This window comes from Paramormyrops kingsleyae, chromosome 3 (genome assembly GCF_048594095.1).
Source record: "Paramormyrops kingsleyae isolate MSU_618 chromosome 3, PKINGS_0.4, whole genome shotgun sequence".
NCBI classification, from domain to species: domain Eukaryota; kingdom Metazoa; phylum Chordata; class Actinopteri; order Osteoglossiformes; family Mormyridae; genus Paramormyrops; species Paramormyrops kingsleyae.
The window spans coordinates 29,491,216-29,508,370 of NC_132799.1; the positions used below are offsets into that span (position 1 = coordinate 29,491,216).

General features: G+C 43.2%; 2 protein-coding genes across 8 annotated transcripts in view; one reads left to right on the forward strand and one right to left on the reverse strand.

Annotated features, from left to right (window-relative positions):
- Positions 1-1,326: 1,326 nt before the first annotated feature.
- LOC111843139 (protein phosphatase 1 regulatory subunit 3A) lies at positions 1,327-8,729 on the reverse strand. Of its 2 annotated transcripts, none has more exons than XM_023810437.2 (4): positions 7,740-8,512; positions 6,565-6,662; positions 6,385-6,479; positions 1,327-5,073 (listed from the first exon to the last, which is right to left on the reverse strand). In XM_023810437.2, exons 1-4 carry the CDS (start codon positions 8,495-8,497, stop codon positions 2,020-2,022), a joined length of 4,005 nt encoding a protein of 1,334 aa, XP_023666205.2. In that variant the 5' UTR covers positions 8,498-8,512; the 3' UTR covers positions 1,327-2,019. The 2 variants fall into 2 exon arrangements, with proteins under 2 accessions (XP_023666205.2, XP_023666206.1); XM_023810438.2 differs by having other exon boundaries at positions 4,947-5,073; positions 6,341-6,479; positions 7,740-8,729.
- Positions 8,730-14,000: 5,271 nt separating this feature from the next.
- LOC111843126 (forkhead box protein P2) overlaps positions 14,001-17,155 on the forward strand; it is a 117,273-nt gene continuing 114,118 nt past the window's right edge. Inside the window, exon 1 of one of the 6 annotated variants that reach the window (XM_072710098.1) lies at positions 14,001-15,310. Coding sequence is in view for 4 of the 6 variants with exons in the window: in XM_072710090.1 (XP_072566191.1) it covers positions 15,690-15,703 (14 nt within the window). In the remaining 2 variants the exon portion in view is untranslated. Of the gene's footprint in view, positions 15,311-15,365; positions 15,704-17,155 lie in introns of those variants that run through there. The other 5 variants (XM_072710091.1, XM_072710090.1, XM_072710089.1 and 2 more) reach the window with 5 other exon arrangements.

Below are 17,155 nucleotides of genomic sequence, written 5' to 3' on the forward strand. Positions count from 1 at the left end.
AGGGGCTGATTCAGTCCCTACGAATGTGGAAACCAAACCTACGCCCTTGCGCAGTGCCCCCTAAACTTCCACTGTCCCTTAATCACACATGTATGTATTTCCACCTTTTCCCCAAGCAAAAGGTTCCGCTGCTTGGCTTTCACATAAGGGCACCCATTGCATTCAAAGTCAGACAGGTGGCATCAGTTATTCACCTGTGATGAGTGAGCTACCTGGTATTAGAAGGACTGGTGCCCTGGGCCGTATATCAGCTACACCAGTCACTCCAGGATGAGAAAGTACGTCCTCATAAGTAGGTCATCGTAACCTCTGCATGTTGTCAGCAAAAACAGAAACATTTGTCTACAGTGTTAAAACAAAGTGTATCAAACCACGATGTCAGTCTGAAATACCTAAAAACTTTAGTCGCCATTTAAATACTTTCTAGAATATCTCTGCGAACAAAATGATCATTTTAGGAATGCTGTCTTATGCAGTGCCTAGAGAAGACAAATACATTTTTTTTTCTGAAGTTCAAGGAGAATGACTATGATTTATAACTTCTGGATCATATTTTGTGTTGACGCTCGCTATTTGTGTCTGTCCCACCCCTCTTTCATCAGCATATAGTTCACCCACGATGAGAACTTTATGCAGCGAACGGCGGCTCTGTGTTTCCCAGAGATGCACCGCGTGCTTGTGTGAGTGGCAGGTCGCTATATGTGCCAAAGCACACGTCCTATGAGACCCATTTAAAGTCCTCGCCTCACGCTGCCTGTTCGAAATACAGAAATGACAGAGGCAGATGACAGACATCCGGGTGCAAAGCATCCAAAAAAAGGCCAAGGAGATGTCAGAGAAAGCCTTTTCATTTCTGTTGTACTGTTCCAGGAAACTTTGCCCGTGGTATGAAATGCGATATTCTGGCTGCCATTGAGTTCATTACATATATAAAGGGTCTGATTGTTTACTGTTTTTCGTTGATGTGTGATGAAGATGAGTGATAGATGTTCAAAAAACAGAACAGACTCCTTCTCTTTAAACTAACGTGGTGTATTTTACGTTTTGGCTTACCTCGCCTTATGTCCTGTACTGCTTGGGATTGGCTGCAGGATTATTATGACTCTGTACTGGATTAGGGGTTATCAAAGACGCATGGATGACTGATGCCTAGGTAAATACGGTTTCATGATTTGTTTTCACTGGTATGTAACATTTTTAGTTAAAGTTTCATTTAAAATTTACATAAAAAGTTGTTGTTTTCAAAAAGTACAAAATGAGTTCTAACAAGTCTTATATCAGTGTTTATATCTGGTGCAGTCTTTTGAGAAACTTTCTCTCACACGACAGCTGAACGACAGGCTTCCATCGCCGCCACCCCCCCAAAAAAATAATAATTTTTATTACCAAGACAATCTCCTTCAAAATCGGTGATCAAAGTCTCTAATCAACCACCCCCACAAATATATATATATGTATATATTTGCCCTCTCTGGTTGGCAAATATACCAAGGGCTGCAGGAGCCCCCACAAAATGCATTTCTGGCTACGGGTCTGGCCCCAAAATATGCACAAAATGCAAAAACAGTAACGCTTTTTGTGACAGATAAAATGCTAAGTAATCATATTTGTTCAACACAGTGGAAAAGACACCCTAAATTGATCTGCAACATCAATAAAACGGAAATAAATACAAAACTTTCTTTATACAAGCCTGCTGCAAAAGAAGCAGCTACATGCATTTCCAGGATGCATTTATATAATCTAGTCCCTCCCTCACAGCTACCTACAGTTCAGCCAGTGGTCCTCAAAGCATTGTATTTCTTTCTTGGGTGTCTGTTCTTCAATCAATAACATCATAATTTTGCTTCCAATGCCTTTCCTCCCAGTGATCGTTTTCCGCTCTGTGACTTTGGTTACATTCTCACTCGCCCCTTTTTTCTCGCAGCCATTTTCACTCCTTTGTCGGTGGCCCCTCGAAACACCCCCATAAAAACAAAACATCGCTGAATATAAAATCAAGTCGTCTATGTTGGTCTGTCATTTGCTTGCGAACCATTCTTTCTCCCCGTGACAGCACAACCAAAACAAAGAGAAAAGGTAGAGTATAAAGCAAGCAATGAAATCATAATGGTAAGCTGTTACAAGGAGCAGGGCCACCGACGCGCCACAGATTACAACTTTAGAAGCATCTTCAAAGGAAGAGGAGTCGTTCTTGCAGAAAGGATGAATTCTTGTGGCTTTTCCTGGTTCCTCCTTAGGGGGCAGTCTGACTGGGTTAGTATTTATTGATTCTCCGACTACTGAAAGGTCCGTCGAAGGCCGGCCGCCCCGCCACTCCTCTTCGCTGTACCAACCCTCGTACGGAGACTCCCTGATCGATGGCAAGGGGGTCCTCGCAGTCATGCCCTGATTGATCGAGTTTCTTTTGCTGACAAGAGTCAATACATCTCTAAAGGGGTGGGTGGTTGGGTTAGAAGATTTCTTGTGGCACTTCAGCCCAAGTAGGTATTGCTCCATCTCATCATCGCTGTAGGAGTCATTGGAGCTGTTCTCCTCCGCGAATCCCTCTTCATGACATGTGTCCAACTCACTCTGCAGGTATTCCTCACCTGCACTCAGACTTCTCACTTCTTCATGGAATTCAGGGTCTCCTATGTCATCACCATTGACTTCTCTCTCTTCTCTAGACATGCTCTCTGCTTTGTGAAGAACCCTGTGTACTCCTTCATCCACCCCATCTTGTTCTTGTAGATCCTCTTTTCCTCTAACACTACCCATATCTTCATACTGAGACCCGTAAGCTGTTTGTTCTCCTTCAGGCAGCAGCATATTGTTCTGCTCTGAAAGATCTCCGCTCCCTTTCTTTCCATCTCTCTTTAGGTATTCTTTTTCTTCCAGGAGGACACCATTGCCATCTTCATGTCTTTGTGTATAAATAATACCATCCTCTTCTCTGAAGTATAAATCCTTTTGTTGTTCCTTTTTGTTTACGTATTCCTCCCTAAAAATGTTTCCTTTGCAGACATCTTCATCTTTCACTCCCCTGCCTTCCTTGCAGAGATGGACCTTCTCTTCTGTAAATACCTCTCTCTCTTCCTTTAGACCAGTGCCCCCTTCATAGATGTATTCAATATTTACACTATAAATAGTTTCCTCACATTCTGGAAGATGGGAGGCTCCCTCTAATGTGTCTCTTTGATCTTCTTTTCCGTTCCTTTGCAGCATATTTATACAGGTTTCTTCTTCTCTGAAATGACCGTCCTGTCTAGTCACATCTTCATCTTTCCCTTCGCGGAACACTTCCACCACTTTGTTGACTGTTTTTCTAAGTAGATCATCATTGTTGATCTCCCTGCCTCCTTCCTCTGTATTTTTCAGTAATATGTACCCTCCTTTATTGTAACTGTCTTTCATTTCTATTAAAAAGTCTTCTGTGTCACAGACGAGCACTTTCTCTCCTCTCAGGGGTTCTTTAATTCCTGGCTTCACCCCTATTTCTTCACCAAAAGCTTTTTTTACTTCTCTTAAGGATGTTTCCTCCTTGTGCTCAATGGGAGCTTCGTCCTTTGATTTTAAAAACTCTTCTTCGTTTTCACTCTGTTCCACCGCGTCTGTAAAAACTGGATCTTTTAGATCATCAAGAGATTCCTCTCGTTTCCCATAAACTTTGTGCCCTTTATTTTGTTCTTCTGACTCTGCTCTCCCGGCTTCACCGTCTCTGTTCATTGATTCTCCATCATTTACCCAATTAGAGTCGTCGTTCAGTCTGAACACTTCATTGCTCTGACAGACATCTATCGCGTTCTTACTGCAGAGGTCTGTCATGGCTGTACCACTGGCATCAAGTAGATTCCTGATGTTCTCTGACCCTTCTTTTGAGTTTGCAAAGAATGTGTCAGGACCAAATCCTTCCACTAATTCTGTCTTTTCTAAGCTGGTATTAGGACGTTTTTGAAGTATTGGTAAACTGTCCCAGTCTGCTTGTCCTGCACGTGTTACTGCCTCGTCAGCCAGACGGCCATAGTTACCCTCTGTGTCATTTTCCCCAAATTCAGTGCTAGGTCTGTCATTCGGGATTTTGTGTACTTCCTGACACTCAAGGTTCAGGGATGTTTGTGTCTGAAGGCTACTCGTGGCGTTTTGGGTTCCGTCTTCAATAGATTCTTTGTCTTTAGCCACATTTACATGACCCACAGAGGCTTCTAGAAACTTCTCATGCCAGCTCCCTGATTGGTCCGCAGGAATTTCAGGTACGTTGGCAGAGGCCTCACTCTGGATACTCACGTCATGTGACTCGTCCTCATTTTCCGTCTCCTCATCTTCCCACCAGTTGAAATCTGCCACTGACGCTGACTCTTGATCTTGATTGGCGTCACTGTTGCCAGCCTTCATCCTGTAGGAGGCCTGTTGATAAAATGGAGCCACCAAAATCCCAAAAGTGAAGGGGTGTTGAGCCGCAGAGGGGTGGTTGTCTGACTTGGGCTCGGTCCTGACTAAGGATACTTCCCGGCGAGTGGCTTCCACATGTCGCGCACATGCTTTCCTGCTGATTTCATTTTTACTTCCAGTCTCATTATGCATATTTGTAGCCTGCTCACTCACCCCTCGAGCACCGGAGCTTGTGACTTTCTGGGGAGCCGCAGGTCGGCCGGTAAATGAGGCCTCCAAATTAACCTCCGTCTCGCCCACACATTTGGCATCAGAAATGGCCTCACAAAGATCACTTGCTTTCATTTCAAGGATGACCTCCTCCGTCTTTCCAAGTCCCGCCTCCGGATCTGTCCGACTCCGCGCGTCATTGGTCCCTGGGTTAATCACCGATTCTGTTGCCAGCGGCAATGGCGAATCAGGTTCACGGGGTGGCCCCTGCCCCTGGCTGCTTGTTTGATGTCCACCTTCTGTACCTCCTGAGAGAGTCGGGCCCTTCTTGTGGTGTGGCTTTCTAGCTGCCATGGCTTCTTCGCCCCTGGCCGATTCACCCCCCCACAATCGCGCTGCCATCTCTCTCTGGGCAAAGCGGTTCCGTATCTGGTCCAGGTGCGACTGCTGATGCTGCTTTCTCCTCTCACCGGAGCACTGCCCGTTATCCTCCTATCATCAAACACAAGCGAAAAAGTTACTGGCCCATGTTAATTCTGCTGTTAACAGAAGGCATTCGGCAGATGAAGGACGTTTGAATGTGAATGATGATGACTGAATATATAATACAGCATAAATACATGCAACAAACTCTATGAATAACATGCAGTCGACACAAATATGTCACATTACATAAGATGCCATAGAGAGCATTCTGTCCTCTTTAATTTTAGTGCCGTTCTATCGCGATGTCTATCTTTGGGCTGTTGGTCTCTGAGGAATGTAACAGATTGTAAAGTCCAGCCCCGTGGCTTGATGAAGAGCCAAATAATTGCTTATCTTCAATCTTTTTGAAGAGTTTCATTAGCCATGTCGTCTGCTCCTTGACACTCATGTCACTGGAGTTTAAAGGGGGTTTGAGGCCTTTTGGCACGCGCCTCACACCCCCCCTCCCCCTCCCCCGACGTCCCGCACCAGCCCCAAGCCCCAGCTGCCGCCCCCAGCAGAGCCGTCACGTGACACCGCTCCGGAAAGGGCACTGGGGTTCACGGCATCCCCCCCTTGATTGCAGGGCAAACATGCAGGCCTCTGAAGCCTCACACTTGACATTTACAGACGGGAGCCCAACAGACGGTTTGTCATTGCCTCTTAACCCTATGTGTGCTGTGCTTGGATTGCATCACTGGATGTCTATGTGTGACATAGACATATATATATATATATACATATGCACATACACATGTCTGTGTGTGTGTGTGGGCGTATATATGCATACACACAGAGACCATGCTGCATCTGTTTGTATCTATACATTTCACTGTACATTGGGGTATGAGTGAGTGCATTTTTCCAGTTATAGAAAATCAATTACAAAAGTGATCTTCCCTATATTAACTCATCAGCAAAAGGAACTTAGGGGAGAGTGTGATATTTTTGAGCATATTTTTGGGGCACTCCATCATTTAAATGCAAAGGTCTATTTATTGGGGGGGGGGGGGGGCGGTAAATTAAGCCAAATTAAATATCGGTGGATGCATACCCCTCTTGGTTCCTATGTCCCTGTCGCCCATTCATTATTGACCATTTCAGCATACTTTATTTCCGTTATTTACAATGTCACCATGTTACCAAAGCACATCCATGGTAAAAAAAAAATGCAGAATGGTCTCAGGGAAGAGATCATTTGTTTATATGACATGGGTTTTTTTTTTATAAAGGCATGTGCACTGTCAGCGTGCCACTGGCGCAGTGCGAGTAGCTCCCTCTTTCCCCCACACACCTCTGACCCCCCAGCTGTCGGCTTCTCCCCTAGGTTAACCTCACCACGGCTGTCTCATGATCCTCCTCAACTTTCTTCTCCGAACGCCACACCTCTGGGCCTTCCCGCGCCATCGCCTCACTGCTGTGTTTGCGCTCGGCTGGAAAACAGAATTCTTGACTCTTAGAAAACAAAGCACAAAAGAATAACTCGCGGGGAAGAAGAACAGGAAACTAGGAACATACCTAGAACTTCTAAGGAGGAGCTGGTTCCTATGGGGGAACAGGCTATGATGGAGGAACAGGAACCCATGGAGACCTCGGTTCCAGCACTGGGCTCCTTTCTGGAAACAGAGCAACATATCTCTCAGCTTTGACGCGTTTCAGGAAGCTCCGGTCCTACCCGGTCCTTCACCTAGCAACCGTTAGCGTAGCATCAGGTGAGGGTCTGAGTTCGGCTTCCCATGTTTTTAATGATGCTGGACATTTGTCCTGCTGACTGATCTGGAACCAGAAGGCAACGTTATTCTTTTAAGACAAACCCCCGCAAAACAGCAGCGGAGATGACCTGATGTCATCCTTCGTGGGTTTTTTACCTATTCTGGGTAGCATATTCAGTAACACTTTATGCAAAGCTGTCATATGCAATGCATTATAGATACCTTCAGAATGCATTATACTATGTTATGAATGTGTTCATAGATTCTTATAGACATGGCATTCATAGACATGGCATTCATAGACATGGCATTCATAGACATGGCATTCATAGAAATTGTTACTGCATATCCTATATAGCATATTTGACTTTTTTATACATCATATTCTACTTTATTTTTGAAATTTCTTAATCTTTGCATTTCTTATTGTAATAACAATTCCCGGTGATTCATGGAAGACTTTGTTGTACTGGAAATGACAATATTCTATTGTATTCTAACTTCGATTTAACATTTATTTTACTGAACAAGCTCCCAAACAAAGCCAGGCAACAAACTATCTCTCACTCCACGTGTTGCAGGCATAGTACGTGTACATTTTGCGTCCAGAAGCCATTCGAGCTTAAAAAGAGTTTTACTTAGGGACCACTTATCTTAGTAATCCAATATGCAGCGTTATTAATAATCAATACATACATGGATGTACACTTGCAACCAAATAGTAATTACAGCATTTGCAATAAATCATACACACGTGTATATTGATTAATGCAAACCCAAAATCTGACCCGCATTTTAACCTAACATTATAAATGCGTGTGATCTGTTGTAATAATACAATTAGCATTGCCTTTCATTCATAAATGAATATTAAACATCTCTGAGTGCTCTGTAATGTACTTATTGGTCCCTAGCAGCATAATGTAAAACATATGAAAGTCTGACAGATTGCAGTGACGGGGTTCACTGCGAAGCTCTCACCCGACTCCTTTGAGACAGCTCCTTCTGGTCTTTTCCAGGGCCTCGTTCGCCTGCTTCCCTCCCGTCTCGGCACAGTAGAGCACGTAATTCGAACCGCCGTTGTTCGCCCAGAAGGTGCCGACTGCCGTCTCGTACCGGACACAAAACTCGACTCTGGACCCGTCTCGACCAAACGGAGGCACCAGCGTCAGCCGGAAGGAGAATCGGTCCGTCTGGCCGTCGCTCGAACCCGGCACGAACTCCGCCGGCAGGTCGAAGCAGGTGGCCCAGCCGTCGAGCGTGGCGCGGACGTAGACCCGCTTGTCGAAGCAGAAGTTGAGAACCCGGATGACTCCCTTTAACGTCGTCGTTCCCGGAAGCAGTTCCACCGACTGCAGCTCTATCTTACTCTCGGCAAGTTTTCCCACGAGCTCCGCCTCAGAACTTGGCATTGGGAAGAGACGCGACAGGCAGTATTCCACTTGCTGCTTGGAATCTGCCTCCAGGTCTGGCAGCATTGACATGCCCCGGGTGTCAAACTCTTTAATTGACACCAGATTCAGGCCAAAAGTATCAGCAAATGACACCCTCCTGGCCTGGGTGGGCCAGCACTCCCGATCCGTCCCAGAGACATACAACGAATCGCCCTGCCAGGGAAGTGGGGGGGTCTTGGGAGCGGTTTCATGATCCGGCTTGTCTTCACCCCCGGGCTGGCTAACCCCGACCACATCCGGCCTGCCGGAGGTGTCGGCATGCGGTGGTTCCCCTTTGTGGTCCATGGGATTGTGTGGGACCCAAGTGGATGGGACACACTGTGTTTTGGAGACATTTGAGATGCGGGGAGCGAATGGCAGGAGTCGAGTTACAGTTGACATTGTACGGAAAGTGTCCTATAAATAGCTCGGATGGTTTTAATGCCTCGCCAGTACAAGCTCGTCAGGCCTCAGTCACGTACCGAATATGTATCATTCCTTCACTTTTGGGAATCAGGTGAAATAATAAGAATACTTCTATAAACCACAAGCATTTTTTTCCCCATTATAAGACCGGGCAAATAATGGCGTTTTGAGCCGAACTATGGATTTCCGTGTTTGTTTTTGCGGTACAATCATTGGTAAGGTTTCACCATTCTGAGGGGAAGGCGAGATAAGAAGGGGCTCCATCCAGCAGTGCAAATACGACGGTACATGTGGAAATAAAACCCTCAGAAATATTATGTGGCCCGACTCAAAATCCGCATCCCGCGCCAGAACTTATCTCACGCACGGTTTTATCTACAACCTCGCACAATCCACTTACCGGCCGGCGATATTTGCATCGCAAACTTTTTTTCTCGCTGGAGAGGGGAGAGAGTTGTTTCGTCACAGGGTGTCATTGTCACGGGCCCTTTGTCGACGGCCCTTGGAGATGCGGAGACGGCTCTGTCAACATGAAGGAGGGTGAAGCAGCAGGTATATAAACGGGTGTGGGGAGGAATGAGAGGTTTTCATGAGAATGGCTGTCCGGGATTAAGCAGATTAACACGGCGCGAGAATGGAACTGGCAGTGAGGACGGATGCTGTGACGGAGATGGAGGGTGGACGCGGTGAGGCCTGCGACGTTGGTGAGGAAGCCCAGCGTGGGTCAACTCGTGGTCAGACTGATCCCGCCAGGCAGGGCACCTGGGCGACGGGAGGAGATGAGGCTGTTTCGGCGGCCAAGCCGACCATGTCCTACATAGCGCTGATCGCCACGGCCATCCTGTCTTCCCCAGAGCAGAGGCTCAACCTGGCCTCCATCTACAAGGACGTCCAGGACCGCTTCCCCTACTTCCGCACGCGCGGGCAGGGATGGAAGAACAGCGTGCGCCACAACCTGTCGCTCAACGACTGCTTTGTCAAGCTGGGCCGCTGCGAGGACGGCAAGGGCAGCTACTGGGGCATCCATCCCGCGCACCATGCCAACTTCCTGCGTGGCGATTTCCGGCAGCACCGCAAGGCTGGCCGCGGTCGACTCCAGAGGGCGCTCCGGGTCGCCACGACGAGGACCGTGTGGCGAACCCTGAGCCCCGTACTGCCCCACTATGATGCCGCAACAACGTCATTCCCCATGCCGTCTGTAGGGGGACTCTACTGTGAGCACCCAGATTGCAAGCTGCTTGCCTGGGGGTTGCTGCAGCCTTCGCTAGCTGGCCTGGGACAACCATGTTACAGTCTGTACATGAGACCCCCCCTCACAGACTGGCAGTTTCCTTGGCCAGCCTCTATGGACATCATTTATCCCGGGACATGGCTTACAGAACCCCCTCATTGTTACTGAGAAAAGCCATGACTGAGTGTTGTATAATGTCGCATTATATTTTGTCATAATTATTAAAACTAACCTTTTTTAGAGAACAATCCTGATTACAATGTTTGATCATAAAAGTTGCTCCATAGCCCAATGCTTTTAGGATGTTATAATCAGGGGCCAATTAACTTCTCTGGGGGCCCTAGGCTGACATGGGTGCGGGACCCTTAAGTGGGCCATTTGAGTTACTTTTTGGAGCCAAAAGAGAAACAAGAGGGAATTAAAAACGATAGAACATCAATAAGATGCTAATCAAAGCATGGGGTGTTATTGGTAAAACTTACTGATCAGGGTGGGGGGCAGGTGTTGTGCCAGAGGATCGATTGGCTAAATTTAAGAAGTTTATCTGTTCCCTCTTGCCGATGCCCTGGGCTGTAGCCTAGGATAGCCTAGATCTTACTCCACCCCTGAGGCTAAAGTTGAACTTTTGCATATGTTCCTTAAATTGTGTTCACTCCACATCAGTTTACAATTTGCCTACCACTCTAGCAGAGCAGTATCGAAGACACCAGAGATGTAACGTTAGTATCGTATCTTTGCATCGCTTTCTTCTTCTGTTAGTCTTCTTTGTGCTGGTTTGATCGGCAGTAAAGAACTGGTACTGTCAGACTCCAGTGAAGTCTCAAAGTCCATTACAGGCTGAACTGGGGGACTTTGTCTGTCATGAAAATCATCGCAAAAATTGCGATTAGCAGACATGTTTGTATCATTTAAATGACCATATTATCTTATATCCATAAGTATAATGTAAGTCCACTCTTGGGTGTGATGATGTCATGCACTAGGTTCCCATTTAGCGCCCTCTGTTGGTGTGAAGAGAATGTTGCTCATGGTGCATGTATCTGACTCATCCAGTGCAAGCTGATCCCCCAGCAGCTGTGTAACGTACTCACTGCACTTTGGTGATACCTGACAAAGTCTGACCGCATGTGATGCTGTGAGTGACCCAAGTGGGGATTTCATAATTCAAGAAGGAGACCAGTGCTTGTAGATGGTAAACAATTGTGGTCAGAAAGAACCTGTGGTAAAATACTGGACATGTAACCAAATTTATGCTCCTTAATAGTCTCTGGCCTGACTATGGCTTATGATTACATGTTTTGCATGGGAGAGTCTTTTTGGGTTATTGTGTGTTTAACTTGTTTTTACAACATTCTTTTAATGACATCAATCTATCATCCCAGAACGACACAATATTAGGAGTCACTTGGGATGCTGCAGAACTTCCTATGTAAATAAAATCACTAAGCAAATCTGGATATTATTGGCTGAATGAAATGACAATTTGCACATTTTTTGGTTTGTTGTTACATTTATGTGACGTGGCGTAAAGACAATGTGTCAATATTCTCATTTGGTTTGGTCACTGCATCTTGTGATGCTTTGCTGATGGGAAATATGAAGGATTTTCTCTTCCTTTGCTCCATGCTTAGTAGTGAGAGTCTTCCTGACTGTGGCTGATTTAAGGACCACAGGGGGTTCCTCATTTGTTATAGGAAATCCATCTCCATTGATTCCTTTGGCTCGTGAGACAATTTGAATCAACTTTGTGCCACTGCAAATAATTGTGAATAAAGACTTAAATGTTTTGCAGGGCTTGTTATGGGTTTTACATACACATACGACCAGAATCTCCTTTACTGGGCTAACGATTTTGGGCGAAACCAGTCACACACCGGGTGACGTCATTACAAACAACCCATCACACTTGATGATGGAGGGATCTTCGATATTTCAAGCATAACCAAGTCATAAAGCTTAATTCAGAGATATCAGTGCACTTCTTTGGGTGAAATCAGACATCTTTGGATTGCGTTTGGTCAAAGTGATATATGTATTCATGCTATGCTATAGAGGCAGGTGAAACATTTTTTTTTTTACAAAAGAGCATAGTCCAAGTCTTGCTAGTGTGTAATGTAAAGCATTCTACAGCTGAAGAATTTTAAAGGTGCTTTCAGTTAATTTGATATAGATCTACCAGAGAATTTACAGTGGACAACTTACACTCCACATTAGCAGATACAAAAGCTACTATTCTGATATCTTTCGCTGATAACTTGCTGACTGAAAGAGGCAGCCCTGACTAATGCATAGAACTACATTAAGAGAGATCTATTTGTGTTCCTCTTCAGTGCCGTCTGGTGAGCTGTTTGGATCAGCATTGAGAGTCACTCGTAGAAATTTCGCGCAATGTAAAAGATTATTTAGTTTGCTGTTCCTTTTTCATTGATTACAGTTGCTTTGTAATTAACTCACCTCTTGTGAAAGTAAAGCATAGAAGGTGCTTGTTTTTCTTTGTTTTAAAAACACTTTAACAATAATAATCTGTACAAACTGGCTTACAGTAATACAATAAGCGCCAAAGAATTGACAGACCCTTCTTACCACCACTAGGAGGCGACAGACACTCTTTCATGACTTTTTTAGTTCTCCTCTGCCACCTACGTACAATTCAACGATTACGGGCCAATTCTGCAAAAAAACATTCTACACGTGACTCGATGATGGCGGCACTTTACAAATAGTTGTAGAGGAAAAAAATCTGAATAAGTTCTTCTTCTCTGTTTTCAGTAATCTTTTTCACGTCGGTGTCACGTTATCAAAATCCATCACGAACAATACAGCGTTCTATTAAGTGGTGTAAATATTTGAAATTATATGAACATATAAAGTCATTCACGCAGATGGGGACTTACATTATCCACCCAGTAATTAATTGATCCCTTTTATTTGGCATGAAGTTGTGTTATTTGTTGCTGTCACACTTATTTTTTAATCATTCAGCTTTTTCTAACTCCACTTGATTACCTTGTATCTATAGATTTTAGACATGTTATTTTAATGCTGCATAATTAATCCAACAAGCATAGCTTCTTTTAACAGTCAGCTCCTTTTCAAACATTTACTCTATTTTGCTTAAGATCCAGATATGACAAAGCAAAATGAGTAGACACGCATGAGTTTATTTAAAACGCAGAGTGATGTATGTGTACAAATGTTAATGCACAACCAAGTAAAGGCAAAAGGCTATGGATGGTCTCGCAAGATGGCGGTATAAAACCGCCTTCGCTCGAATTAAACAATAGTTATTGGCCATTTATATTTTCTTCAATAATCCACAATTGTTCCCAGTTTCTATTTTGCAAGTGTGACAGTGATGGAATGTACAAATTTGCTGTGTAGCCCAAAATACTCTTGATGCATAAATTTTGCCCAATTTTCTACATTCACTTCAAAAAACTTAATTCGTAACAAAAAATTTTTTTTATTGTCATAGTGATATAACAAAGCACAGGCAGATATTTCGATAATAATGTATTAATAATATGCTTATGTTTGGTGAAACGATTGTATTCATGCTTTAGCAATAAATAATTCTGGATGGAAACTGTGTTTTAAAAATTGTATGATTAGCAGAAAAATGTTCCGCCTAAAAATACAAAGTAACATCGAGGCAAAGGCACCATCACACACTTGTACATTTTCTGTATTTTTAAACACATACTAACAAAAAATAAACGAAGTTAAAATTATGCATTACCATCTGTATTAAAATAAAAACCCATAACAAATAATCCACGTGCATTTCATTCTCTAAATTGACAACGTCCGTATAAATGAATAAAAGCACGTCTCGTTGCATTAGTATTATTATTAACAATGTTTGTAACGATTTGACTGCGATTTTGTCCCGTTTGGCGCACTTTTCCATACTTGTTTTGATGGTTGTATTTTAACAACGAGCAGAAAAGGGAAAAACTACATCTGCCGAGTGCCAAGTGTGTCCTTCTTGTGAACTTTCACCTTTTGAACCGGTCGAGGCTACAGTCGTGGCGGGCAGATAAAAACCTAGTGCTCCGTTTCTGCGCTTCCAAATAGTTGACACCGCTGCCCAATCTGCCCACACCTTTTGAAAGGCTATACTGCAAACGGAGAACCATATCACGCATATCTTAATAAGAAAACATGAAATAAAACGCCATGCTTCATTATATGTGGAATAGTTTACCGCGTTTAACAACTGTTTAACAAAAAGTCGGTTTTACATAAAATAACATATGCATTGCCACGCAATACTGTAAATATATAACCACAAATTATAATTCCGCCAGTAGTTTCATTGTAAAAATCCTACAATTAAACCGTAACCACTTTACAATCACAATTAGTCACATTGTAAGATATAGTTAAGGACAGTAACCAATTGCATTACTTACACTGGCTTTTAAAATGTCTTTTACATTTAAAAAAATGTGTGGCAACGCCGTGTTTTTCAATCACAGCGTCGTGAACAAAATAAGTATTCGTGGTATTTATTTACATGCAAAATAATATCTACAATACTTAACAAACAGTGGCATATAATTTATATAGGTTATCACAGTTGCTTTCGGAGTTTCGGGTTGCAGATCGTGTCCCTGCGAGAAAGGTGGTAATTTGAATAAACACGCGTAACCTCATCTTCCAATTCATTGAAGTACACACAGCACAGTACGATACGTTAAATGGGTAAATGTTCATTTCTGATACTTTTACAGGGACACTGGCCGCCCCCACCCGCGCGAGTTTGTGCACGCATGCTGTATATTTCTCATTTAAAACATTGTTGCATTATCGTTAAGCGGTGAGTCAACTTGCGCGAAAGACAAAGAGCTACAGTTTCTGCGTGAGACTGGCTAGGAGCTGCACCAGTAACCACCGCCCCCGAGTAAGAGGGCAAAGTTTGAACGATCTCAACTAAAAGAAAAAAATAGTGCAAAACAAACAACTTGTAAAGACTTTTTTTGTTTACATAGCAGGTGGACGTGACGTAATCTTGGGTCGCGATACTCCAAAAAATAATAATATCCAACTCCGCGCGAGTGCGTCCCCTGGGGCTGTATTCTAATAAGCTAGTCCCAAATACTTCACAGAATACATTTTGATATATTGAATTCTAATGCAAAAACATGCTACATCTTCCTACTATGAGTCATGTGAGAGCAATCTAACAGGAGTTAGTGTATAGTTTTTTTTTTCTTTTGCATTAATAATAACAGCAGCAGTGGCTGAAGAAGAGAGCGCGAGACAGCGCGTGCATCCCCGAGCCCAGCGCCAGCGGAGGAATATTCTAGTTGTTGTTTATTCTTCGGCTTGTTGTTCATTTTTCTATTTTATGATTATCGCACACTCTCACGTGTCAAGCTTTCTCTAAACACAGAAAGTCCCAAGTCATTCGCATCCGGTGGCTATTCGTCTCGGCGAGGATATAAAGCGGCATTGCGGTAAGTTTGCCCTCCGCCGTTTAGCCCCTTTTCCTTTCTGACTTTCACTATTCTCTTTATCGATAGGTTTTCGCTCGCGGACAAACTTCGCGTGATGGTTATGAGCGCATCCGAACGGCGATGGTGCGCGCGGCAGCCCCGCGCGACGGGCTGGACGGACCGCGTGCACCGCGTCCCGTATTTTAAGCATTTAAATAAACCGCACAGAGGCTGATAAGTTTTGCGATGAATCCTCTCCGGCGGTCTTGTGTTCTGTAGGCGAACTACTTCAAAAAAAAAAAAAAGCCCTGGATGCATGCACCGCACTTCTGGAAGATATAACCTTTTTTTACTCTTTTCCTTTTTTTAATGGCCAAATCCCACTGGTTTTTAAAAATAAATGCCGATAACGCTGTAAGTATAACTAAGGGATTTTATGTTTGTGTGATAACATGCCTTTCAACGCATTTCGGCAAGCTATTAAATTAAAAATGGATATGCACATGTATTTCAAAACGCAAAAATTAGTTAAGCAAATTATTGCACTGTATATAAATATATATATTTTTAGGTGAGTCCGACGTGACATGTTTCTCGGTTCGAGCGATGTGTCTCCTAGGCAGCTCGATTCGTGCTGGCAGCCAGTTTCCACGTTTTAAGCTTCTCTTCTCAGGAAGAATGTCACGTCCAGTTTTAAGATCACCAGAAACTCTGTTAAATGAAGCTGATTTCCCCTCTCAGTGGTTTCACGGCATATTTAAGCTTTGTTTTATTTTAATTTATTGAACACTTGGCAACAATTACCAGTAATACACAAAACGACGATTCGGTCTTTGAGCATCGTGGTCAGTCAAGTTTAAACACGATTGCAGATTTGCGATACATCAGCCGTAGATACAAAAACAGCCAACTTTGTTATTATATTTGAGAAGTCTCGAAAAGCAAAACATCCTGGGATGTGTGAGAAATTGCACGGTTCGTTTAATCTCCACCGCAGACTATTTCTGGCATGACATTTGAAATTAATTTTAATAAGAGCTGTTTGAAATTTTTATCAGGAGGAGATTCTAACGAGGTTTGAACGATGAAGAGATGCGTAATGGGGAACATGTGAAAAAGGAAAAAAATAAAAATAAAACGACCAGGAATTTAAGATACGTTTATAAGAAACATTACACAAACTGCTCGGCGTTTACCATCACCGTGCCACTGGAAATGAAAGGAATGCATGACAAAGGCTGTTTTCACGTCAGTATTCCTGTTACATTTTCGGACACTTTCAATCTTGTGTGTTCAACTGAAAACAGCACAGTAAACTCAAAAATATTAGGTAAAAGCCTTGTTGTTCAAAATTACGGTCATGGCCGTGCAAAGGCTGGTATAGGTTATAGCATTTTCTGATAACATCTAAAATTTAACTGATGTAATCAGGTTGTGGAATTCATTGATATTACTGTTATTATTTTCAGTATTTTATATATGCACACACTTGTGATTTGGTTTACTTTTTTAATTACATGTACTTTTTGATAAACATGTTTTTTGCCTAATTGTTAATATTATTAATAATAAATGCCAGATGTAGTACTACTGTAGTACTACTGTAGTACTACTACCACTACAATTACTAATACTAATACATTAGTATTATTATATATTGACGTGTTCTGAACAATGGAAAATGTCTTACCGTTTTTGATATCTCCTTTTGTATATTCTTGACATCCTCCTCATTCATTTAACTGATACCACAGTGTAATACCTGATTTATACAGGGAAGTTTTGGCTGTTGCATTGCAACCTTACAAAGTAATTCTCTTAGTCCTGATCCACTGCAGATGGCAGTTTAGCCTGAATCGGGTTGGT

Excerpts from the sequence above, each read along its gene's own strand:
- LOC111843139 (XM_023810437.2), bottom strand. The coding sequence starts at position 8,497 with ATGGACCACAAAGGGGAACCACCGCATGCCGACACCTCCGGCAGGCCG. Across the intron at positions 6,663-7,739 it reads AGCTGTCTCAAAGGAGTCGG|AAAGGAGCCCAGTGCTGGAA; the intron begins GTGAGAGCTTCG and ends CTCTGTTTCCAG. Across the intron at positions 5,074-6,384 it reads AGGATCATGAGACAGCCGTG|GAGGATAACGGGCAGTGCTC; the intron begins GTGAGGTTAACC and ends GTTTGATGATAG.